Source organism: Nothoprocta perdicaria, unplaced genomic scaffold (genome assembly GCF_003342845.1).
Source record: "Nothoprocta perdicaria isolate Ctin4 unplaced genomic scaffold, notPer1 scaffold_42, whole genome shotgun sequence".
Classification (NCBI taxonomy): domain Eukaryota; kingdom Metazoa; phylum Chordata; class Aves; order Tinamiformes; family Tinamidae; genus Nothoprocta; species Nothoprocta perdicaria.
The window spans coordinates 2420218-2447480 of NW_020455666.1; the positions used below are offsets into that span (position 1 = coordinate 2420218).

Sequence of the window (27263 nt, forward strand, 5' to 3'; positions counted from 1 at the left end):
GTGATAGGATGGCTGTTTCCATTGCTCTGACTACTTTGGAATTAACTTACAGATTTTTCCTCTTTTTTGACATATGGCACTTATAAAAAGAGCTTTCACCAGAGTTACCCATTTAGTATGCTTGCTAGACTGAAGTTTTGCAGAGCCAAAGGAGAATGGTACTGATGCAGAGCAGCAGATTAAAGTATCATCCTGAACAGTACAATATTTTCAAAATGGGAGAGCTTTTTATTGATGAATTTGCCAGGAAAATGTACAGGGTTTTTTAATGCAAAATAAGTGTTTCATGCTCTGTTTTTTAATTCATATCACTTGGAGAAATAGAACCACATCTCATGTCTTGCAATATTGTTTTTCAAATGTTCATAAGTCTTATATCATTCTGCGTTCCTAGGAATGGCTAAGATCAAAGCTGGTTTGTAATTTCTTGTACAAAGTTAATTGTTCTATCTCATTTTATTGGTTGTTGTTCACTATTTTGTTGAAACAGCATCTCTTTTTATGTATTGCTAAGTAGCAGCATATAGAAACAAAGAAAATAGCGTAAAAATGTTGGCCAAAAATTTAATATTTCAGTGTGGCCCTGTGGAAGGTCTGCCAAATCAACTGCAAACTGCTATTTCAAACATGTTTGGATTTCAGTCCAGCAGTAGACTGCAAACAAGAAAATCTCCATATTGCATTGCAACTGCAATAAGTTTCATAAACGTAAGACACTGAAACTGAAAGACAAAATRTGATGCAATGCTTTTCTGGTATAGTGTAGGTTCATGAGTTACCAAATTAATTGCAGTGTAATACAATGTGCTTTCATGGGTGAAAAATGATTAATGTAAATTTAACATATTCAATATGATCAAATATTTGGGAGCTTTTTTAGAAAGCACTTTCCATATACGTTGTTTAATAACTATTGTATACATTTTTACTTAAATTTTTAAAGCTGAAGCATGTCCTGAAATAGAATGTCCTAGTCTCCAATCTGTGTTGGTGAGTTACAACTAAGCACCACTACTGCAGTGAAGAAGAGACATGGTTCCTATGAATACCAGCTGTTTTAGGGTGACATTGTTTGTACTGATGCTACACAGAGCATAAGCCATTCTAGACTATAGGCTACTCCACGGGAGCCATGAATTGGATGAGATGCTTTTCATTGTGCAGGAGGTGTTTTAATTATCATGAAAGTTATGACTGCAGACAAAGCTATGACCTAAGTAGCATACAAAATAAGCAACATAGTGTTTTTATCTTTTTTAATCACAAAAGTGTTTAGCATGTTTCAACAGATACGGAAAAAAAAGGATCTTTGAATCATTTTATAGCACAATGTTATAATACTTTACATATACACTGTACAATAATTCTTTCATATCAAAGACTTTCATACAGAAAAAATAGTTCTATGAAACATTTTTCATGAGAAAGATGCGGAATACAACCTGGGGCTCTCTTAATCTGTYGGGTAGCTGAAATAGAGGATGAAATTGACAATTCTCTTGTTCTTYTAAGTTGAAGCTGGTAAAAAAGGGAAAAAAAAAAAAGGAAGTTATGCTGCAAGGAGCAGAGAGGAGCATTCTCAGTGTAAGCCTCTCTGTACAGAGCATAACTTTAGAGTAGCTACCTCCAGGAGATTTGTTCTTCTTGCCTTAGTGCCAGTTCCACAAACTCTGTACTTGAGCTGTGCAGGACGATATGTTTTTGTTTCTAAGCAACAGATACATTAGACAGTGGCAGTTCGAAGCTGTGAGCGTGCAGGGCTTGGTGGAATTAGGCGCCGAGGCTTTTAGGAAGTGATTGTTTTAAGGTTCGCTGATATCAATAAACTCTTTCTCTGGAGGTGGACCACCTCGGTACCAGCTGCAGGTGCCATCGCTTCGCTTGATGCAGGCATAGTGCTTGGCCTGGTGCCCATACAGCTTTCTTTCTATGAGCCAGTCTGTCCAGAGGCACTCGTTCGGTGTGCTGATTGAGCAGGGCACCATGTAGCAGGTGGTGATCTAAATGGGGAAGAGTACATGATATAAGTTAATTGAAGCTTTCTTTAAAATTAAGTTTATTCACAAATTATGTAATATTTTGTGTATAAGAAAACAGAACCGATCAGCGAACATTGCCATTTCCTTTAAGGCTAGCTCCCTGTTAGGCTCTGTTTCACACACTACTTACTTTGCAGCCACAGCCCATTTGATATCTCTGATTGAGGCTCTTCTTTTGAGACAAGGATAAATCATCCCATGGTTCAATGTAGTTGCATAAATGGATAAGGACTTTACCATCACTTAAAATTTGTCCTGCAGCATGGAAAATAAAAATAAGGCAAACAAATGAAAGTTTTCTGAGGATTGAATTAAACTGAAAGGTTGTTTTAATAATAATAATATAACAAAAAAGCCCCAGTATGTTAAACCAGGGCTCCTGGGCTCTGTAGAATAGTCTGTGTTTACACATTTGTATAGAGGTAGGCATGCGTAGTCTCATTAAAAAAATTTGCATTAATAGGAAAACTGGTAGTCTTGATTTAGAGTTAATAAAAATGGCATAATTATTTACTAATGATATAGTTACATTACAGTTCCTTTAAAACTTAGATCTGCTGATGAATGATGGAAAGCAGGAGATCAAAGTATAATTACAACTTTTATATAATTTGTACTTTCCATTTTGTTTGTCCATGTAGACTGTAAATAAATACATAGTTTTATAATAGTCATATCGTTTTGCAGAGCCAATTGATTGGACACTGAACAGTTGCTTCTGCTTTTATAGGTAGGTTTTACTATATTTTACCTGTCAAAAGGTACTGTTTTTTGTTGTTAGCTTCTAGCTTCACTCCACAGAGTGATGAATCAAAAGGAGTATAGACATATTGGACATCCTTCACTTTTTCAAATCCTTTAAACATCTGAAAATTATCAGAAAATGAACAATAAATCAGTAGTGTAAAACGAAAACTAGTTGCAAACAGCTGTTACATGATGTGCCTCTGCAAAAATGTTCTTTACAGTCTTAACTTAGAAGAAAATACCACATTAGATCCAATCTGTATGTGGAATGAAATGTGTCCATTACTTATAAGGAAATTAGGTGTCTGGGTTTTTTAAATTACAAGTTATTAAATACACTTTTTCAGTGATTTTAATTGATTTAAAGATTTGAAATTATCTACTGGCTTGTTCTAATTAAGGAATACTGCAGACCCAGCATTTAGCTTAAACAAGATGCTGCACTTGTGAATCTTTGAAGATGCAAGAATTTCTCTTTATTAATACAGCTAACTCTCTTCTGATCAGTGTAAATGCACGTAACTGCCAGAAAAGGCAACATCCAAAGAAACTGAGCATTGCTCTTATACTGTTTGTAAAACAAGTTTTTTTGCCTTATCCTGATCAGAATTCTGCCCAGTGTGACCTTTTGAAACAGTTCTTGGAAAATGGGATCCAGTTCTCAAATTTAAAGCGTGCAGCACCAAAATGGAGAGGATCAGAATCAAAGTCCATGCAGGATTCAGATTGGCTGCTCCCTATGTGACTTTTCCAGCTATGACTGTTTTTCTTAAGGAAAAACATTAAAAAAAATCAAAACACATGTTATATCCAAATGTGAGAGGGAATTGTAAGAAGCTAATGGGCTTCAGAGTGGCTGTCATCACCTAATATGACATAACTGAAACCCCAGCATGGAGGCAGCCCTGCATGGTAACATCAGGCTGGGTGTTGACAGCTGTGGATGACTGCAAAGCTCCCAGGGGCTGGCTCTCCCTGCTGCAGCTGGAGTCACTGCACAATATGGTCAGATTGCTCAACTTCTGTCAAGAGATTTAAACAGTACAAGCCCAAGAAAATATGCTGTCATATATTGATTTTACTGAAGCCTTTAGTTATGGATTTTAAAAGGTCAAAATAGCTGTCACAGGGCTTCTGATCCAAAAATACTAGATTGTAAAACATTTAGTAAAAGAAACAAACATCCAGCAAAAACAAAACAAGCAAAAAGACTAAAACAAAAATGATATCCTATACAAAGCAGCAATGTGTGATTAAAATCTGTAAATTCGTATTGGGTAATATATTGATTTATTAGGTAAAAGTAGTCTGGATATCTCAATCTACCAGTCCAATTTGGAAGACMTTATCAAAAAGATGGCCAAATGAGGAAGCAGCAGCAGGCTGCATGTGTTTTGTAAAGAACCTGCTTTCCTGCTAATACAAAGTTTTGGCTTGAGTAAGGAGCAGAACTCTGAAATTTTGTTTCTGTGATTGTTAAAGATAGTGAGCACTGATCTGGCTTCCAACTCAGCTGAGCAACCTGTGTGTCAGGGCAAAAGCTCAGGATCTGCCTCTGTTGCAGCTAGAAGTAGTGTGGCTTGGAAGGCCCAGATATTGTGACCCCTTTGTGTCTTGCCAAAGCATATACAGAAAGAGAAAACATCTTTTGTGTAAAACTTTCATTAAAAAATAAACCTCTCTGGTATGTCCCGTCCTAACAGACTTGCTTCCACAATCTCAGTGGAATTAAATGAAGATCTCTTGGTGATGTTTTTGAGCTTAAGAAACTTCCTAAGCTTCCCACTTAATGGAAAATGTGGGAGAAATGCCAAAGCGAAGAACCAGGTTATAGGCTGAAAATAAGAGCACAGACTACATTTTCCATATGTTTTTGTGCCCATATGCAAGATTTGCATTTCTGTAAGGTTGCTCACTAAATCTTTCAGGGTAGCAAGGCAAAATTAAAGCCCAAATAGGAGGAGGGAGAATTTCAGTTGTATTTGTATGCTGTTTGCCTAGAGAAACATTGGAAACTATGATTATTGCTTGAGTAAAATATGGCAGCTGGTAAAGAGTTTGGGGGTTGTGGTGTAACAGGTGAAAAGAACTGAATTATTGAAAATGCTGTGTGGGTGTGTGTGTACATATATGTGGTGTATGTGTGTAATATAAAACTTCCACAGAAATGGTGTGATTCTACTCCTGTGAATATTTTGAGGTTTTCTTGTCTACCATAAATGTTTGTAATTAGAACCTGGGGCATGTGAACTCCCCGGTAATCATAATACAGTATGATTACAGTCCATTTAAAAACTGCCATCTTTCTTGGTAATGCATCACTGTCAGCTTTCCAAGAACTGATACTAGCTGTAGAATTTTTTTTTAAAAGCCACGTATCCATTCACAACAATTCACAATAGTTTACTTGCATATTCTGAGTAAATATAAGAGAATTTATTCTATGAAAAATCAGAAATTAAACTGCTTATAAAACTCAAAAAAAAAAAGCAAACAACACTTTAATATATTATCCCTGAACAAGTAACTAATCTTTTTGAGGGTTTGATGGTGATTTGAATGTGATCAGGATATGTTTTCTGAAACTTCTCTAGAAGACATCAAGATGTCTTCTCTAGAAGACTAAAGAAAAGTTCTTTAGTAAATACTTCGCCTTATTAGAGCTAAAGTAGTAGTAGACCTTTCTGTAAGATTTTGAATCACTTCTGTTTTATGTGTGTCTACTATGAGTTTGCTTTCCTAGCAGCTTTTGTACATGTTTTTTTTGTAAGGAAAGGTCTTCTGTTTCTGCCAGTATTCCTGCTTATTTGTGAACACAGGTCCTTGCTATTTCAACTGGAAACACTTGTTCTTTGTTTATAAAGTTTGTATCCTCTTAGTTTTATCATAATCTAACATTGGTCTTTAAAATTCGACAGGAGAGTAAGCAAATGTGAATACCATAGTTAATAGACTGAAGTATATTTTCGCAGTGTTCATCAAACAGTTCTGAACTAAATTATCATCAAGCTACAAAATACCTCATGAATGTCAGGACAGCTTTTCTTTTTTTCTTTTTCTTTTTTTTTCTTTTTACTTTTCCACTCCAGCTTTGTTTTCTTTTTAGTTCATTCATGTCTAATCTTGGAGCTAGGTGGATTTGGAGCTAGTTGTACTCATATACATTAGTTACCAGTATTCAACTTGAAAATAGCTAAGTGATTCCATGTACCTTTATTTGTTTGATTTCATACCGGATCATTTTGTGGGTATCAAGAGGATCATCACTGGCAGGAACCACCTTTTCGCTGGATATTTTTGCACGAATCACTGTAATAGGAAAAAAAGGTTTAAATGACAGTATGCATATACTCCATCTTTCAAGCAATGGATAAAATTGCATTTTTCCTTTAAAGTTTTTTGGTACTTCTAACATTATTTTTTATTCTTTAGCTAAGTTAGAATTTAAAGTTGTTACTGTAAGTATGTTAACTAGTGAAAATAAAACATCTGGGTTGTCTGTGATTAAAAATACTGTTTTTTTATGGATGCATATCCCATTGCTCAGACATTTTCTGGCATTATGGGTTTAGGGCCAAAAGCTCAAAAGGTAATCTCTAAATTGTCTGTCTAAGCTGGAGTAAGACTACTGAGCTCTTGAGGTACTTGTTGCTTATGACTATTGAAACTCACATTCCAGAAATCTGAATTAAGTAACCACTGAGTTTTGGTAAATACTTTGTCCAAGGACATAATCAAAAGAAAGGGTAAGTCCTATTGATGACATGAGTCTATCAGTTAAACAGAAAGATCATGCCAGGCAAGATATAACAAAGAAATTGTTATTTTAAAATTCATGTGGGGCAGGTGTGATGGTTGGAAGGAGCCTCAAAAGGTCTAGTACAACCCTTTCCTCAAAGCAGGATCAATCTGAATCAGGTTGCTCAGAGCCATGTCCAGCTGAGTCCTGATTATTTCTGAGGATGGAGACTTCACTCTCCTTGGGCACCTGTTCAAGTGTTTGACCACTCATGCTGATACTTTTATACTTCTTACTAAGAAAAATCAAGCTGATGCAGAGGAAAATCATTGGCATCAAAATTATGCTTTTACCCACCAAAGCATTTTTACTTGATAAATAGGCTTCCAAACATGCTAGCTAAAGGAAAATGAGAAACCCAGATTGTAATTGTTTTTACAGCCACGGAGAGGTCAGCCTCATCTAGTAACAGGCAACTTTCATTTTATCACTTGTTAGCAGAACAAACTAGATGCAGTAATCAATATGATGCAGATGCTTGCAGCTTCAAAGCATAAACCATACATTTTTTGGCACAATGTTCCTTCCAGCCAAGCTATTCAAAGTATTTTAAGGGAGCGTTTTAAACTTAGGAGTTGGATTGAAAGGAAAGAGTTCTTAAGTATGAAACTGCTCTTCAGATGGTAAGTGGCAGCATCTCTTTAATCATATGCACATGTGTGTTATTCCCACAAATAAAGAATACTTAAGTGCTTTGGTCTTATTCAGTTTCAAAGTCTTGTGGATTGTGTATACGATACTGCTACAAAGATCAAATTAGAGTCATGTTTTGTTCTGTTTTGTTTCCCTTTGCTGCATCAATACTTAAAAAAATCCCATTTATTCAATATTATTCAATATAGAAAATTGGAGTGGGTTAACAGGATCTAGCTCCATTATTTTCTTCATACAGGTTTTATACACAAGAAATCTTTTCTGCTAATTCAACACCCCAACATATGTAGGGCAATTAAACATGCTATTTCCCTTATGTATAATGCTGAAATATTACTCAATTTCAGTTTTTTATTAAACTGTGTTGTCCCTTTTGAAGACTTCAAAAGGGAACATTACAGATGATTAATAATAACTCAGAGTGTCTCCATGGAGTTATATGGCTGAAAGGATAACATTTTGACTTTTGCTGTTGAGGAATTTTTTTCTGTGTGTAGAGAAAAATAGAAAATGTTTTGTGTTGTGTAAGCTTCATTTGTTTGTTTAATAGAAAGCTTCCAGATGGTGGAAGAAAGTCAATTTTCAGGGTTTTTATGACTAGACTTTTTCTGTTAAATATTTAGATCTTTAGCTATTCAGGTTTTACTTTTTTGTTTTCTTTAAAATGTTGATGCACATAAATCTTTTTAGTCCTTAGTCTTTATTTTCTGATTTTCAGATTTTTTTTTTTACATCAAGGCCATCTAGCTGTCTCTTAATCTTATTCATGTGGTTGCTTCTGTTTTTAAYCACAAACACTTCCTGACTTCAGCATTCTTTGGGCCTACCCCTCTCCATCTCTTCACTCATGGTTCAGAGAGTGGTTATAAGGCAGGAATCCTGCTAGTCTACATTTCTTTTCAAAATTTCAAAATGGTTTCAAGCTTGCAGGCTTGGCGGCTGCTTGCTTGGGCTGAGAATAGCCCCAGGCTATTTAGTGTAATAGTGTCATTCAACCTATCAGACAGTTACTGATTCCTTACAAGGAGTTTGCATCTATAAAATATATATGTATTGCCTTCATATTCTAAGGTCAATAATTGCCTGTCTCGAATTCATTCTTTAATTGTAAAACCTATGATGTATTTTGAAAAACTGTTGTTCTCTAACATTTCAGTAGTAAAATATAGCCTTTCAACAGCATTGCATGGTTTGTAAGCTGTGTATTTTGATTCATGGTACCATTAAATTATTATTTATTTTATGCTAATATAAGAATATGTATATGTAATTAAAATTTTTCTTCATTGCTGAAGGTTTTCTCAGGTAACTGAAATGAAAAGAATGATGACCAAGAGCCAAATGGAAACAGTCAAACCTCAACACAATCACACTGGAAGTTATTTGCTTCCAATCCTATGCTAGGCATCTGTGTAACTACTCATTAGTGTCATAGCATGTTGCTGTGGATAACACTTGATTTAGCAAATCAACTTGGCAATTGCAGCGCATTTACTGTTAGAGGAGTGTTAAGAATATTTTTGTTCTTTTTTCCTTGAAAATTAAGTGCATTTCAGCCATTCCTATAGTGCTTCTAATTGTTTATTCCCCTGCTGYGTCCCAGAAAAAAATATTCCTTTCCAAAGTCTGAATCCGAATTTGTTTTTCTGAATAACTTCAATTAACCAATTTTGTCTCATTGGAACAGATAATTTAGAGAATTTGTGGAATATCCATTCCTGGAGATGGTCCAGGTTCAACTGGAAGATGCCTTAAGCAACTTGGTCTGGCTGGACCTGTTTTGATCAAGATGGGACTAGACTTCTGGAGGTTCCTTCCAACCTCTATTACTCTGTTCTGAGCATTGATCAATGAACACTACAACACTGTTCTCACATGTGAAGTGGTAAAGACTAGTAAATACTGCCCATTCTTATCCCTACTGAGCTGTTTATATGCTTCTTAGAATTAAGAGTTGTATATCATTGTCATGAGACATGCATCCAGGTTGAAATACTAATTTCAGTACTTATTCAAAGTGGATTTTTTATTCACTAAATGATGTAATAAATGGATGTTATTCGTTAAAGAGTCTAGCTCAGAGCAAAACATTTAATTAGGTCTGTTCCTTGAGAATTAGGTAGGTTGGTGAATAGAAGGAAGAGGTAGTCTAGTCTGGGATGGCTTGATTTTTTTTTTAATGCAGGCTAAATCCTTTCTAATTAGCCAAGCAAAGTGTTCTGAGGTCCATGGACAGTTCACTTAAGTTTGGACTAAACTTAGACTAAGAGGTAACTATCTGAGTAGATACATGACTAAGGTGTAACCTTCATTTTGAAAATATATCAAAGGAAAATGTACTTCATATCATATAAATTCTAGTTAGAATCAGCTTTGCTACAAAAACGCTTGAGATGAAAAAAGCAAGTCGACATGAAAAGAAAAAAGATAAGTTACAGAACCATAGATGGCTTCAGCCATTTGGTGTTTAACCAACAGCAGGTGAATCTATAATAAGCATCCTTTATGGAAATTTTACACAACTTATGCTTTCACAGTTCACCTGTTTTTTGTGATCTTTAAGAATTTGGTTATTCTGAATAACCAAACAAATAACACCAAAAGGGCTTAACATTCTGTTCATTACTGTAATCATTTTTCTTTAGAGAAAAAACTTGCACTGGTGCTGTTGAGATTCTTTTCAGTACAAAATAGATACCTTTCTATTCTGTCTATCCACTCTTTGTCTCTTGTTATTTGATGGCTGTTATTTCTCTACATCGGTCCCTTCAAGTCAGCAAAAGATAACTTATATCAAAATACACTCTTCTCATTATTTTTTATCAAAATATGCTGGCCATCATCACTTCTGAGAACTAGTTTAATAGTGTTCATTTTTTTTGGAAAAATATGAAATATGATTTAGTCTTTTTTCCCAAAAAYCTAAATCCCTGGGGAGACAGGCAGAACATTGTCCTGAATGAAAATTGGTCCATTTTATCAAAATCATTGCATAGTGTTTATGGGAGACTGAAGCTGATTCCCACACGCTTGGACAGAACACCTTTATTGACAACTTACTGATACTGTCAGTCTCATTGGAAAAAAAAATACTTCTTTGTGCTAGTCTGCATCTAAAATGCATTTTCAGGTAAGGCTTTCAGAAAGCTGTTTTCCCAGGCCCACTAGGTCTTTCCAGGTGGGTTGTAATGTTGTGACTGTCTGTGCTTTTGGCTTGGGCTGCAGAACTTTTTTGCGCTGGAAGAGTTGTTTGAGTTGGACTTCCTTGTTAAAAAAACATGATGCATTTTTTTAAAAAAAGGATACATTAAAACTATGTGAGTGAGGTTTTTAGTATCTATTTTTTATTGGCTTCAGATGGAAGAGATGACCATTTTTTCTAACAGATATGTGATATACTTTTAACTTAAATGTTACAGAAATAGCATGATTTTCCAGTGTTGTTCAAAGTTGGTTTTATTTTTCTGCAGTGTTTTTACAGCTGCTACTCATGTTACCAGAAATATTTCTCTACTTCACAAGCCTCAAATACCACATCATTTGACTAGTAATCAACATCTGTCTAATTTCAACTGAAGAATAATGCTCTCTTTATATCCTAACGTCAGTAGAACAACATCATGTTATTGTAGATGTCCATTTAGGGCTGCAAAACCCCTTCCTCCACCATGAAGCAGGACAATCTCCACAGCATCGAGACACTACACTTTAATGAGAGCACTAGGGATTAAAGGTGGTAGGTTAATAGGATTAAGTGTTTGGCAGTCTTTGATGTTCCATGTTTTATATTTAATCTTTTCTTCCTAAGCTTGCATTTTCGTTTGTACACTGTGTGTAGAAGTGTTTGAAATGATGACTTTTAGTTTTAGCACTATAATACGTACTTTTAAGATAATACTTTAGGTAAATTTGCTTATTCTGCATTTATGGCCTACTCAGTAATGAGTCAGTGATATTCAGTTAATTTTAAAGTAGTGGACTACATAAATTTCTGTTTCATTTATTACAGAATACTCAGCTCTTTTTCCATAAAAGCTAAAATTTTTTTGGTTAGCAACCATATTCTTACAGCTGTGTTAGGTTCAACAGACTTAAGTTTCTTAAGCTGTGTCGCACTGTTCACTCTTTCATGATGCYACCTCATTTTACAGCTACAACCTTCAAGCTGTTGGGATTAATGCTATGAAAAAGTTCAAGGAGCAAAGAGAATGATTGCATTTTTTCCACACTGAGCCTCATTTTCATGCTCAAATTGCCAAGTTATGCAGTACAATATTTACASAAGTTGGGATATTATTTCTGGAGTTGCATGTTAGTGGAAATGCAATTAAAATCTTATATTCAGAATTGAAAAGTTAGAGAACAAACTAAGATGGATTTTTAAGTCCTCAAAATGCTCACTTGTGTCTTAACCCCAGAATGTCCTCAGGTTTTATTTACGGATCTTACTTAAATTGATAGGTTCTACTCCCAAAAAGTAAATTCAGCAATGCACCAACAAGATTTTCTGAGATAAGATGTTCTCTTGAGATGATTATATAATTTCTAGCTGTTTTTTTGTGATTTATTGGTTAATGTTATCAGGCCTCTGAAAATATTATGGCAACATGAACTTTCAATGACACTAATACAAATATGTTCACAAATTCGTATTCTTAACACTTCTAAAATGCTCTGCTTAGAGCATTAGATACTTAGATGCTCTGCTTCTCCTGGTTGTGTATGCACTTTCGCAGAGAGGGGAGAAGGTCCAGCACATTCTTTAGGTCTATAATTAAGCTCACAATTCTTAGAATTAGATAATGAGCAGCTCCAGCTGTGAGGCTCCCATTATATGGAAAAGTGGTGTCCCACTTTTCTCCAAAGCCATAGAACTCTTCTCAAAAACTATAAAATTATAATATTTATTTGTGCTCAGGACTGGTTAGTTATCTCCATGTCCAGTGTTAATATTTTTTCATTGTATGTTAAAAAAGGCAGCCATAAGACATTTTTTTGATCCTGATAAATACTAATGTGTTATATGGCATTACTTTTTAATTACTTCCATGTTAGGCAGAAGTCCTCTTAAAAAGAACTTCTCCTGAGGTGCAGAAGTGCTCGTCAGAATGCATCTTCCTTTTCTCTTGGCAGATGTTTACCTTGSTGGTGGTAGGGGCTTCCTCATGAGGATCTGCCTCTCTTGGAACAGAAATTTAACCCCCTGACCTTTTTGAGAACGATTCATTTTTTTTCCCTCCCTTCTCCTTCCTTCCTTCAATAAAATCACACTCCTTTAAGGCTAGAAGGCTAGGTAGGAAGATTACCCAGCCAGTGCTCCTTCCTGGATGTGCAGCCCTGTAAGCTCTGCAGAGCTCTTCACTCATTTGTAGTTTTTTTAGCCAGCACCTTGTGGGACCAGATCTCTCTTTCCCTGTCAGCTGAAGTATGAAGACGTACGGAGATGTATGTATGTAAAAATAATTGGAAAAATTCTGAGCAAGAAGAGCTGGACTAACATTCAGYTCCCATAGGTTCTGGTTGATGGGGAGCTGGCACTTCCTTTGTTTATCAATATTTTGGAAGTACAAAGATGTGTAAGTTAAAGTACAGTCTTCAATTTAATCTTCTTAAATCTTAAAAACTTGAGCATGGTGATACTAACAGCAGAAGTTTGGGGTGTGCTACTGCATGCGATCCTGGAGAGCATGATCTGGAAGGATATGTGTATGGCTTCAAAGCTGCCTTGCTAAACCTGCACCAGAGCTGCAGAGCCCTTGTTGCCGTCGAGCTGTGTGATRCAGCAGGATGCCAGTTTTATTCTGCCCCAAACCCAAGAGCAGCCCCAACCCACAGATATGTCACTTCAGTAACAGGAATGAAGTAACTGTTGGCATCAGGGATGGGGGATTTGCCTTTGCTAGCCTGATTAGTGGAGTTTTCTTTTATGCTGAGCAAACAGTCCATTGGTCTTCTCTAGCTCCTTCAGAGGTATTTTGCTGTTTGTGGACAAGATATTGTGTCTAAAATGAATTAATGAATTAATCCAAAAATGCTTAAAGTTGTACATCTAGTGTAGGTGAGAATCTACAGATCTGTCATTTTATGTAACATGTAAAAATGCTTTTCTAAAATGATAAATACTAAACAATTCTTTGATATAAACATTCCTTAGTCAAAGGATTCAATTTACTTAAATGTGAATATTTATGTAAGAGAATGTTTGAGCACTGGGTTCAAATATTCTTTCCAAATCTTTCATTCTACCATCTTCAGAATTTAACTAGAAATTTTAAAAATAGTATATATTTACCATATGTAAAATGTGTCTAAGAAAACTTGCCTTAAAAAGAATGGCCAGAATGCCATCCCTAAGCAATATGGTCATAATGAGTAGCTTGAGTTTCCTCTTGGTTGGAAAGCTATTTGGAAGAATTTCTTGAAGTTTGTTTTTGAAAGACTTTTACTTTATTATATTTAGGAATGCATCAGACTAATATAGTTAAACATGTGTTTAAGCTTTTGAAAGCACTACTTCTGTTTCCCACCTCAAATAGGCCCATGTTTGTAATGCTTGGTGTAGATAACTTTAAAGGAAAAAAAAAAAAAGGCCTAACACAGCCAGATTAAAAAACAATTTAACTGATGGCCACAAACAGAGCTTAGAGTTTGTTATGGCTACAAAGATTTTCTGTCAGGATATAAAAGCAATTAATCAGTATGCAGAAGGTATTGCTTTTCCCCATAGAGATGCTAATTTTGTAATGCTTTGGAAACTCATGTTCTACATTTACTGTTCACACTATGTGGAAGCTAACCAGCCTCAGCTTGAAATCAAAAATGAAATCAAAAGACTAGAGAGCATCACAGTTTCTATACTTATGCGGTCCAATTTTTGAGATCTTTAGTTTGTGTAAGTGGTGCTTACAGAAACAACTTACAACTGCGAGATTGATCAAATATCAGGAAACAGAGTTGTCCTGGAAAGCTCCATTTACACAGAAACTCCATTGCTAGTTTACCAATAGAAAATCAGTGTCTTTACAGATTCTTGCTTGAGTATTTTCCAAAAAAAACCAACAAAAAGCAGATGTAAAGACATTGCAGTGTAGCAGAACAAAGGTCTAGTCTTCCAGTGTATTATCATGGAGGGTTTTGTTACTTGTTTATCCAGAGTTCTGTGCTACAACCAGCTGTGTCACAAATACCTATATACAGAATTCATACATAGCATATACATATTTAGATAAGATCTTGCTTTAACAACTAGAGATGTTGCTAACAAGCCCTTTGAAAGTGCAGATATTTTTCCCTACTTACTCTAAGTTAGAAGCTGATACATAAGATGTCCCTATTAAAAAGAAAAGCAGTTTCAACAATATGTAAACCACATAGTCTTCTGGAAAAGCAAGAACCAGAACAGCTGCTGCTAATATTTTTTCCATAGCCCCCTTTCTCAAAGGACAGTTTGTGGTCATTTTCTTTCAGAATTCTGAGGGCTAAACATATTCCCGTGCAGCCGCGCAGAAGCTCCATGAGCAGCAAGCTGAACCCGCCTGAGCGTCGCARCGCTGCTGGCACTCACCTAGAGCCGAGTCGCAGATGAGCTGCTGCGGGTGGGCAGGGGCGCAGCTGCACGCCCCGGCCCGCTGCGGTGCCTGGCTTGCGAGCAGCAGTGCCGCAAGCAGCAACGCACCCGGTGCACGCTTCATGCTGCCCTGCTAGTCCCTCTGCCGAGAGAAGCCGCTGCCGCAGTGCTCCTGCTTTTGGATCTCAACTCCCAAATAACTCTAATTCCTCTTGTGGGTGCCTCAATTTCAGCAGTCTTAGATGGCTTAGAAAAGCCCTCTAACGCTCACCCTGAGTATAGGCTTATGTTGACTGACGTCTAATTTCCCTGATATAAGACCCTCTTATTTATGGCCCTGAGACTACCTCCTAACTCCGCCTCCCTTTAAGGAAAAAGCACAGCATTGGTGAAAATTACTGTACCAGCAGAGGTACCCATGTACCCATAGTAAGCACGGAGATGTTGCTCTTAGGAGTCAGTATAAGCTATTAATGATCAAAAGCCTTTACAAAAGCATCTTTTGCAAGTGTCTAAAGCTGACTTTTATCTTCAGCAGAGCAGAGTTTTTATCTTTCTCTTCCATTTCGAATTAAAAAGTCTGAATTAAAAACATTATGCATTTAAGGCAAGTAAGCAAAACTGACCTTTTTAAATTTCTTTTAATTTGAAGTCTCTGCATTTATGTGCATGTTTTGAAATGATGGCCCTGCATGCAGGCTGCACAGAACTTCATTTATGCAAAGGAAATGTTTCAGTGCTCTATTTGTGAGCCTTGAGCAATTAGGAATTATCAGGAATAAGGAATTAAAAATAAAAACTGAAAAGCTGTTTTTTTTACTGTTTTATCATAGATATCATTTGAAATTAGAAAACTTGAGAATTAAACAGCAACTTTTCTTTTTCTCCCCTTCCTGATGGAATGAGGAGTTTAGCACTAATAGTTAAAAATAACCTAAACTTGTAGCTAGAAGGTTTCTGAAGCCCAGCATGGAACAATGGAAAACAAAGCAGCCAAACGTGCATACCTGGCAGTGTGGCAGTCCAGGGCCTTGCTGCTTGGAGATGGGGCTTTGACCTGCATCTGCGCTGTCACACAAGCCAACCTAAGTTCTGGTAGGTTTCTCTCTTACTACTTCATGGTACCATCTTAATGAACTGTTACAGGCCAATATCAATGCTTGGCTCAATGCGCTTGGAGCCCCCATGTTTTCAGAGAGGGAGGCCAACCCTTGTGGCTGGCCATACCATTGCACAGCAGTCTACTAATAAATTAACAGTTGGGAGAGGGACAGGTCTTCAAAATAAAGTTTTCTTCTGGTCTTTTGGGAGTGGATGCCTTTTAAACAATGTCACTAAGTATTTCGCAATAATTATGAAGTATGGAAAAAAATAGTTTCTTCCTCAAATAACTTGTTTTTCTGTAGCCAATATAATAGATGTGACTAAAGTAGCTAAACTAAATAGTATTGCAGGTAGTTGCAGTATTATCATCTTACCGTGTTATACTATGGCTATTGGGGGTATCAGCGCTGCTTCTAAATACCTTACGTGCTTTAAGTCCAAATGTAATTTAAAAGGGGGTAAAAACATGATTCAAAAAAACATTTGTGATTGGGAACTGTTTACATCCTGGTGCTTGAAAGGCATCATAATACGTCTCAAAAACTGTGGCCTTGGGAACATCCTCTCATAAAGGCTAGAAAGTGGGTTTTAAACTCAGTTATCAGAGAAGCCAAGTATTGCCTGCAGCTCCTACTGATATCAGCCTGGTTTTGCATGCTTGTTGGCTCTGAACAGTATCRCTAGTTCCTAGCTTGAAGCTGTGCATTCTTATACTGTGTATTGTTGTTCTTTTTCATTGTATCAAGAAAACTAAGTTTAGAGAATTTAAAAGAAACTCTAAAGCTTATCAATAGTTTTTCCTTACAGTCGAGATTTTGATACTGTAAAATATAAAGCTTATTAGTCCAAAAGGACATAGAAATATTCCTTGCTATATTTTTAAACAGCATAATCTTATATCTTAATATAATAGAAACAGTAGCCAACAGTTTTTAATTATGTGCAAACTAAAGTAAAACAAATACTCYATCTTTTTTACTATTTGTATAGGTTGTCTTACAATATAAGCCTCTTTCACTATACTATACTTTTTATAATACGGAGTTTCCTTTGGTTTGGTAAGTAAACCATGATATCATGGCAAATTATGACACAATTCTAATGAAATTTGAAGAGTAGCAGCATTAAATAGCACCCACTCCCTGAAAATACTCTAATACAAATGAGAAATAGAAAACTTCATTTATCAAAGGACATGGCCCCCAAGACCCTCAATTCGTTATTGACACTGGCACTTTCTCATTTCTCTCCAGTTAAATTATCCAGTATCCACTCATTTCTGTTTTCCAGTAAAATACAAAAAAAATGAAGAGGAATATAATTAGTTATATTTACAATTGGATACAGTACAGAAAGAGGGCAGGAAAGCTGGCTACAGTCAGGTTTATAATCAGCTGCATGTCTCTTCAGTGGCATCTCTAACTTTGCACATGATTTCCTGTATTTCTAAAGGAGCCATTTTTGCTTGCTGGTTGCTGTGTTTCTTATTAGTTTTTCATACATGATTTTAACCTTCTGGAAGAAATAAATGGTCATTAATTATAATCATGCTTTCTTTTTCTACTAATGCACCCCAGAGACCTGCATGAGAGAAAAAAAAAAAACACCTAGATGTGCTGCTATTAAACGTTACAGGTGCACAGACTCGTGCGTAGTGACCATTGCTTTGTTTGAACTCCAGAGCCAAGTCACCCTGTCTTTCCAGTATCTTCTCTCTTCTTTGGGGGAAGGGTGGCATGAATGGTGTGGGATTAACGTCAGAGCTGGCACTGGGAGAGGCCACGTTGTCGCTTCACTTCCCCCATTTTCCCATCTATCCATCCCCTCTTCTGCCTTCTCTTCCATCTCTGCTCAGAATATTGACAGGATACTCCTCCAGCAGCACTGACTCTTGCTGACCAGCTCTTCTTCTCTGTACCTCTTAGCTTTTGTTATGAGGCTGTGCTGTGCGGGTTGTATGGCACTGATCATGAGAATTTCTTTGAGCAGCATTGAATTTGATATCTTGAGCTAGGTCGAGGGCTTGCAAGTTGCCCACAGGGCTTTTCCAGAGTCACACTGGTAATAAGGGAGAGAATAAGGAGGTGCAGCAGAGAGATGGCTCTTCCTTTCAGATGGCAGCTTGTTCTGTGTACCTTAGCTCCTGACAGCTTGCAGCGTATGTTTTTTTTCCATCTACTCCTATTGTTTTCTCTCTATAATGAATTATATTTTAGAATGATTGCAGGCAGGATTCTCTGCAGTAATACTCTATCTGTTGCTTCTTGGATGCTTTACCACATGTTCTGGTGTTCTCTCTAGTATTCATTTTGTGTTGTGTTTATTTTTCCTAAAAACTGCTTTCAGTTTGTCTGGTATGGCTTTAGTATACATTCCATACAAAAATTGAATAATTGTCTAGAAAATTCAAACTTAAAGTAGTGTTTCACAAAACATATGAGCYGTTCATGGATTTTAAAAAACAGTACTTTTGTAAGTGCTATAGCCTATTTCAGAAGGAATGGAAATTAAGGAAAGAAATAATTCCTTTATTATAATAATAATAAATAATATAAATAATATAATTATATTATATAATAATAAAATAAGGAAAGGAAGGAAAGGAATTTAGTTCTCACTTCCTAAATACCATAATAAAAAACCTATAAACTATGTGGTCACAGCAATTTGGTCACAGTATTTGATGATAAAGTGTCTTGTTTTAGAAGCAGCACTTTTCAAATTTTGCCAATTATTTTCATGGAATGATTGTGAGAAACCAGAATCAAGATACAACTTGCATCTGCAAAGGTTTTTATTTTCAAAAATTTCTATTACAGATTTGTTGGAACTGTTCTGATTTGCTGCCATTATACTAACTGKTTTTTTGTTTGTGGTGATTTCTGTTCTCACACTGTACAGATATTAAAAGTGTAAGAAAAAAAGAAGACTTTTCTACGATTGCGTTGCTATGTCACTTATATATTGATTTAGATAGCTTCTTTCTTGAATAGTATTTATGGAAACAAACATGTTTTTGATTGGATTCTTGGTTCAGGTTAATAGGTAGTGCCGCATTCATGTAAGTGATGTGAGTGGCCCTGGGAGCCAGTGTTGCATCTCTGCCCTTGAGAGGGCCTGCATTCCCAGGGTCCCATCTGTATCACACTTGCTTGTTTTAATAGTCCTCTGAACCCAGAGGTTTCAGACATGCAGCTGATTATAAACCCCTGTTTTGAATCAAGGCATCACAGCAAAACTCTGGTTTCTCTTTGACCTTGCCAAGTAGTCAAATTCAGGCTTTTTTCCTGCCCTCGACCTTTAGCTTTCTTTTGTGCCCGTATTTCTTGCCACTGGATACTACAACCATTTTGGACTTTCCCTGGGCTTGCAACTTGTGTCTGACGGACAAAAAAAAGTTCCTCCGTGCAGAGGGGATACAACATCTACTTTGTTCTCCCAATATGCAAAATCAGGGGGAAATGGGGCTCCGTGTTGCTGAACTGCTCCTTGTTGAGAATAAGAAGAGCCTAAGTTCCTGCTTAGAGACGTGCAGTCTGTGGAGCTACCTCTGCTGGAAAGCGAATGCTCCTGCACCCTGCCACCCCCAGCTCCCGTCTTGCACTGTATTTTCTTAAAACCAAAGAGAGCAGAGAAAGGCCACCAAGAAGAGGCTTGTTTATTGATTCAGGGCTCTTCCTGCCTGCTTCTGGGAAGGAAGAAAATGAATAAAAAGCCACCTTCCTTATTTCACTTTTAGTTTCCCTTTCCCAAAGTAAGCTGGGCAAAATTAGATGGTCTGATGCATAGTCCACAAATAAATTATATGGAACTGGAGTGGTTAAATGAACTTTTCTTGGGGATTTTTGGAAAGATAAATATTTAAACACTGAGTCTGAGGTAAGTCATGTTTATGAAATCTTTTTTGTGTGTATGTGTATGTACTGGTTCTTTTTTTTTTTGCTTTCTTCCCCCTGCCCCATATTGTGGCTTTTCTAGTCAGCATTGAAGCCAATGTGAATACCACCTTCCAAAATGTCTGTTCTCTCCTTTTCTTTTTTTTTTAGTTTTTTAGTAGATGACCTTTGCTTAGTTTTATTTTTATATAGGATATGGTTACATTTTATGATATATCTTAACTATAACAATTTAAATTACATTTACAAGGATTAGGGCTACCTGCAAAATATATGTAGCTATAAACACTCTTTGAAAATACTTTAATTTCAGAAGAATTTACTAACATTTTAGTATTTAATGTATAAATCTCAATTTTATAGGATTCATCTTAACATAGTTAAAGCGGCAGTATAACTGGGTGACACGGTAGTAATTTGTAAACTCTGAAACTCACCAACTTCATAAACTATGCAAACGCATAAACTTCTGAAAATGCCTGRAAGGGAAAAGGCCGTGACACAGATCAAGACTGTGCATTCATTCTACTGGTCGATTAAATAACCTTCGCACTAGCGATACTGAAGATAATAGTGATAGGTAACTGCTAGATTAATATCTCAAACTAGAGTATTTAATTTTGCAGTTGAAAACATTGTACATACTGATCTAGAAATCACTGTGTGGCCAGATAATTAAAGATTAATGCAATAAAATGAGTAGAATTCAGATGGATTCATCTGTCTTATCTTTGTATGCTCATGTTGTAAAGACCGCAATGGTAGCAACCGTACATGCTGTCAAAGCCAGTGAGAGGGTCAGTAAGTTAACAGATTTTCCTAGATGTTCATGCACAGCTACGTAGGAGAGAGAAGTCTAAGGTACCTTACCTATGTAAGGTAACTATATTGCTACTGGGTGTCTTTCATGTGTGTAATTTATAGCCTGTGGGTTAGGTTGGTCAAATATCTGAAGGATCTGTGATGATCAGAATTCAGCAACAGCATCTCATTTTCAAGCTGTTTAAGAGTAAATGGGCTTCATAACTAAACAGAAGAAAAAAATGGGAGTGTGTTTAATTGTATTTTATACAGAAAGCTCTGTGCAGTGTTACTATGTGGAAAGAATGCCTCATTTCATCACTGGTTCTCTCAAGATACATATACATTCAGGAATCTCGCTATATAGATGGGGGTGGCATTCCAGTCACTGAACCAGCACAGGACTCAGTGTATATGTTGTATAATGTAAAAGTCAAGCTCTGAATTAGACAACTCCTTCCAAATTTATTAGGATAAAACCATATAAAATCCTGCAGCAAGCTCAGACTCTATTCACAGGAGAAAAAAAAAAAAAAAAAACCCCATAGTAGGATTTCTGACTAGAGCTTTGGGTTGGCTCAACTTTAGAAAAGAATAAACTAAACAAAGCAGAAATAGGGTTGTAACAAGGGAATGTCAAGTCTCTGACTCTGCTGCACAAATCCTAAAGAGTGAATCTATCTTCATGACTTAATAGTGTTGCCATCTGCCTCTAGTTACAATGTATGTTTTGTTTCTTTTTAAAACAGAAGTTTATTTTGTCAGGTTCACTGGAAGGACATGACTCGTGGATGTGTTCAAGTATCAGGATTCTTTTTTCTGCTGCTGCACTGGCAGTATAATGTGCAGTATAAAACTTTCTGTATTAAATTTCGGGTTGGTTATATATTGTGGGTCAGGGAATACACCCAGATTTTTTGAATAATGGTAATGACTACCTTTATAAATACTCTGTGTATGACTGAAGAAAATGATCTTCCAGAAAAAAAAAAAAAAAGGGGGGGTGGGGGATTTCCTTCCTTTTTCATATGGAGATCTTTAATATTTAYAGTTGATCTCTAGTTCCCTAAGTATGGTCAGTTTTGTTGTATGTTCATCTGGCAGTAATTCCTGAAATGGCTTGAATTTTCAATGCTTTCTTATTTGTTCAGTATAATTATTAAGTCGCCTAACAACAAAGTTTGGCCAGCCTAAAGTCATTTATGAAACCACCATATTGTATTGAAAATATTTTGACATATATCATTATATATTATATTAGACTATACAGTATGATGTTGCAGGTTTTAGGTATTTGAAATACTGAACAGTAACTAATGATTTGAACCAGATTTTTATTTGGACATAATTTGCTAACATGGAAAAGGAGTGTTTGAAATATAAAATTACATTAAGTGAAGAGTGAAAAGCCAAAATATTTCAAACTTTAATGAAGATTTGATAACTTACCGGTCCCCATACCAGCAGCTTCAAAAGCTTTGTGGTCTCAAGCTGGCTAATCCAGTAGATGTCATGACCTGACTGTGAGACGTAACAACATGAGAAACTTGTGTCTCTGCTGTAGTTCGAAAGTATTTGCTTTGAATTCATGCCTGCCTTAATTAGTGCTTGTTCAGCATTTGCAGAATATTGAGTCAACTTTCTCCTGAGTTTAGAGGCTAAATTGGTGTTTCTCCAAATTGGGATGGTTGTTCATCTGCTGGAAATTGAAGTAGTTTTACTGCAACTGTTATTATTTTTCTCATTGCCTGTCAGGAGTATGGGAGACAAAAAGAGCAAAAAAAAAAAAAAAAATCTATGTTGTAAGTTTATTCTGTTCTATCTTTGCTGTTATCAAACCAGTATGAATAGTTCTGGTAACAGATGAATTAAAAATCTGTGACTTGGAGATGTTGAGGGGTTGCTGTCCACACTATTATCAGTAATGTGGAAGAATTATACTACAGCTACTGCAACAGTTTAAAAAGATGAGTTTAAAATAAAAATATGAGTCTCCAGGTATACTGGCCTGTAAACATGGTGAGCTTGTGGAGTCCAGATCCCAGGGCACTTAAAGGCAATGAAACTCCAGTTTGAGGCAGCTGCCTTCAATCTGTGGATTTCCACTGCAAATCTGTGATTAAAAGATCCAATGTAGTTATTGCRGAAAGATCACTCCTCTCCGGATTAGGCCAGTTAACCTCAAATGCATTCATGTAGAAAGATAAGAATGAGGCCATTACAGAATCAATTTTAGTGACATTCATACAGCATTAAGAGAACTATTTGCATTACTTTGAAAATGATAAACTGTAGGTATGTAAGATAAAGTAATGGTAAGTAGTTAAATGGCATCTAAATGAGAAAAAAAACTACTAATAGCTATTTGGATAGTTATGTTGTTAAAAACATGGAAGTTTTTTTCAGATAGAGCATTACCATCAGACTTTAAACCCATAGATGCTCTAATATTTCCATTATGGGTTTAATCACTTGCAATATTGAATCCCCTTTACTCATTTGTCTTCGAATCCTTCTGCAGCATAGTTAACCAAGGCCAGGTTAGACTTCTGAAAATGGACAGGTGGCTCTTCTGCCAAGGAGTTTTTGAGTATTATTGCAATACTCATTAAAACTCATGTCAAATGTGAATGAGCCCTGTGGTAGCAACCATTAGATTTGTCTGGTCATGAAGTATATAATCTTATTTTTGCTAAGTGACAGAAACTTATGAGTCATTTCAGAAAGAAATCTTCAATATAAAATGTTTTTCTATTTGAAATTTAGGARCCCAGGCTTCTTTTACATAGATTTTAAAAAGATTCTGTTTCCAAAAATGCTTTACTCTTTATCTGCACAACATAATGCAGTTTTGACCCCAGGTGAACGTGTCTTCAAGTTCACAGATCAGAGTTTCTACCAGGTGGCTGTTGGTTTGTTTTGCAAGCCACAGTGTCCAGCACCGCCCTCCTCATGGCACAAGCGCCTGGCAGGGGGCTCAGGGCAAAGGATCCCAGATGCCTCACTGGGCTCCTGCCTTTTCCCAGGAGAATCGAAGAGCTGCTTTTTATATATGATTGAGTATGCACACGCACGCAAACATATGCATATTTCTGTGTATGTGTGTACATGTGTATGAGTTTGTGTTAGTTCCTGTGGTCTCCAGACAATTCCAGGGCTCTGGACTCATGGGAAGATCCATGGTGCTTCTAATTACAGGAGTGCCATTTCTGTTGCTCTGGTTAGAGGCCTGCCAGCATWGCCATTAAACTCCTCTTTCATTGGTTTATAGTTGAATCACAAAAATGTGCTGCTGTCCTTATGCAGCTTGAGTCAGGCTATGATTTGTTTCCCCGCTCTCCATCTCAAAACTGAAACAAAAAAAAAGCTAATTTTAAAATATAAAAGCACAAAAAAAAAAAAGTAACTAGATGTTATCTCCACTTTGTATTCCTACAGTTTAAAGAGAAGTCAATTTTTTAATTGCAGAATAGCTGACCTTTATTACATGGTGCTTTTGCAAATTATTTTTGTTATTTTGAAACTGATCAAAATTTTTAATGGTTAAGTTTTTCAACTTAGACTGAAATAGCTCAATAGAATATTAAATATGTTTTGGACCAAAGGCCCTCTCTTGATATGGTTCCTTTAAAAATGCCAACTGGAATTCAAGTATTAAAATCTCAGAGAACTCAATGAAAAAAAAAAGCGTATCTTCCATCTGACACTGAAAAACTGCCTTATTATTGCCGTGAAACGCCTACCTTAAACATATACCTTAAGCTTTTAAGAGACAGTAGAGTCAACAGTGAAGACAGAATTGTTCAGTGCTTTCCCAAAACAAGATCTATCTAAATAATGGCAAATACTTCCTTTTAATATTTTTTCACTAGAKGGTTTTTTCTATGAGTCCTAGAATAAGTTTAAAAAATAGATATGCTGTGCACATCACTGATCCAAAGACCTCTTTTCTGGTATGGCTCTGCAATAAAAAAAACAAAACCATGTCAAACTTTTTCCAGGAAACACTTAAATTTTGTTGAAATTGAACCTAAAATAAGCAGTGTTACTTGTAATTTTACTGTCAACTGAGATACTGTAAGTTGAGTAATTTGCAACATATCCTGGTTTGGTATAAGTAACATTTAGGTTTAAAGTGGCTGTCCGAACAATTTGTGGATACCTGTATGAATACCTGTGCGGGGAGAACAGCCTCAGCAGGACTCTGTGGTCGTGTTTAGAGTAGAGGCAAAATGTCATGCAAGAAAGAGGAATGTAGCAGTGCAAATATTGTGTCCTTTTTCTCACATCAATTTGATACAGTGCGGGTCTGATTTAAGATACTGGAAGAAAGGCCTTTGAATTTTGTGTGATTGTGGGGAAAAAAAACTTGCTGAAGTGATCTGTATTAATTATCTAACCCACGATTATCATCCCTAATATTTTTTTCTTTTCTTTTTCCTCTCTTAGCTGACAATGCCAACGTTTCCTGTTGTTGTGAAGATTGGACATGCTCATTCAGGCATGGGAAAGGTGCAGACACTGTTGCATGCTAGGAGCTTGGTTGTTTCTCTAAAATAAGATGCTTTTTTTTTTTTTTTTTTTTACTTGCTGGTTATTTTAACTTCTCATCTGAATTCTGTCTTAGCTACCTGTCCTTGCAACCTGCTGCTTATTTTTATTCAAGAAAGTACCCCTATTTACGAAAACACTTAGAACAGCTGTGTATATATTCAAGCAGTTAATATATTATCTTACACAGGGATAGTTTTAAGGACATGTGGAGATGCTTTCTGAAACAAGAACTTTATTTGTTAATTTAACTGACTTCAGTAAAACTAATTAAGCATCAAGGTGTCTTTGCACAGTCCAGCTTTGTGGGCCTGGAAGTCTAGGAAGTTTTGCTGATGTTCCCTCCTAGTTTCAGCTTGATCAAGATTTTTTATTGATTTCCTGTCATAATGTATTCTCTATGGTCATTTCATACCACTACATAACTGCTGCTTGCTTTTTCCAAAGTAATGAGTGTGGTGAGCACAGTCATTTTGGTGGTATTTATCTCACAATGTTAGTTCAAGGGACAGGATTTAAACCTCACTTTCACTGATACCAATTAAAATTGTAGCTGTTACAAATTAAGTACTCTCTCTCTGGAAACACTTCAGAACCTTGTAAGTGTTTTGAATTAGTAAATGTCATCAGATGATAATATTTATCATCATGAATCTTGAAAAGTTCCATGAACATAAAATTTGCCACTAGGCAGTAGAAAACTAATTTAATTGCACTTTATTCAAAAATTTTATTCTATGTTATGTTCTTTTGCCTATGATTCTGTTTTAATTAGTCCTGAGTAAGTCAGTAGGAATTTGGCAGCCAACTTAATTGAAACCAGAATTAGTCAGTGATCACTTAAACTGTAATTTTGTGGACTGCATAATTGCAAGAATTGGAAACTGTTTTCTTTGTAAACTTTGAATATTAACATATCATTTATAGTAAAGGAAGATAATATACATAGGTGTTCAGTATATCAAATGTACCCCAAAAATTCTAGATACTCCTGAATATAAAATACCTTCAATCCCTAGAAACTAAATGCCAGCCGTTTGTATTGAAACACTGAATGTCTGAGTAAGCACACGTTTTCTCCTACACCTGTCCTGCTTAAAGACATTACTAGCAGGAGTGTGTTTGCTTTTGTCAAATTAGAGCAGTGTGTACTGCTAGGCTTTCAGAAAGTGAATTGAGACCAGTGCTTGGGTCTGGTTTTGTGGCTCTCAGATGGCAAATTATGCTGTACTTGTCTGAGAGTTGAGAGGCCTTCTCGTGCCTTCACCTCCATGGGATGTGCGCGTCCTGCTCCACAGCTCCTCACATCCGGGCATCTGGTGACAGTGGAAGCAAACAGGACACTGACCTTGCACACTGCTGCAAGAATTTCCAATATTTGGTAGCATGACAAGTACTAATCCCTGTCTTCTTTAATTGCCTTTCCGAAAGGAGCTTGGGGTCAACATCTTGTCAGAATTCCAGTTTCCCTCTCCCATTTTCTATCAGACCTCTCTTCCCTCAGTTTTTCCCTGTATTAGTCAACTTCCTTTGACTCAACTGAAATTGCCAGAAATGTGCCCTCCCTGCTCGCAAGTAAATGCCAATCTCTCTCTCTAAGGTTTCCTTCTCTTTTCCCTGCCAAATCAATATTTTCCACTTTTCCACCACCATCTTTAAGACATGAAAGTTTGGTAGTCTTAATTCCTATCAACAATTGCTTACCTCTCTATTTTGCATCCAGGAAGGTCTGATCCTGGAAAACCTGACGACTCGCAGAGCACTTGACAAAACTGGGAAAAACTGGCTGTACCGTCCTGAGCCAACTCTCTGTGCTCAGTGTGACCAGGCAGTTGTCATGATGTCACGATTCTTCCTCCTGGGAGGTGCATGACAGATTGGATAGTATATGGTTGGCTCCGTAGATGATTTAATTTACATGTCTGGTCTAGTAAATCAACAAGAGTTCTATGTGGATTAAAACAGAATGAAATACCACTGTCTTGAAATTGCTTTCTACAGCAGAATAGGCTTTTTTCTTTTCCTTTAAAAAATAGATATTTTAATACAGGTTTTTTGGATTATTTTTCTGGATAGAATCTAGAAATTAAATAAAATATCCAGTT

General features: G+C 36.3%; 2 protein-coding genes across 2 annotated transcripts in view; one reads left to right on the forward strand and one right to left on the reverse strand.

Annotated features, from left to right (window-relative positions):
- Window positions 1-27263, forward strand: part of SYN2 (synapsin II) — a 120978-nt gene that overhangs the window by 56919 nt on the left and 36796 nt on the right. The window contains exon 6 of the mRNA XM_026045989.1: window positions 25057-25119. Coding sequence (XP_025901774.1) covers window positions 25057-25119 — 63 coding nt within the window. The remainder of the gene's footprint in view (window positions 1-25056; window positions 25120-27263) is intronic.
- Window positions 612-15189, reverse strand: TIMP4 (TIMP metallopeptidase inhibitor 4). The gene is made up of 5 exons (XM_026045990.1): window positions 14804-15189; window positions 5998-6095; window positions 2791-2905; window positions 2170-2294; window positions 612-2000 (listed from the first exon to the last, which is right to left on the reverse strand). The coding sequence occupies exons 1-5, from the start codon at window positions 14928-14930 to the stop codon at window positions 1803-1805; spliced, it is 663 nt and encodes a 220-aa protein (XP_025901775.1). The 5' UTR covers window positions 14931-15189; the 3' UTR covers window positions 612-1802.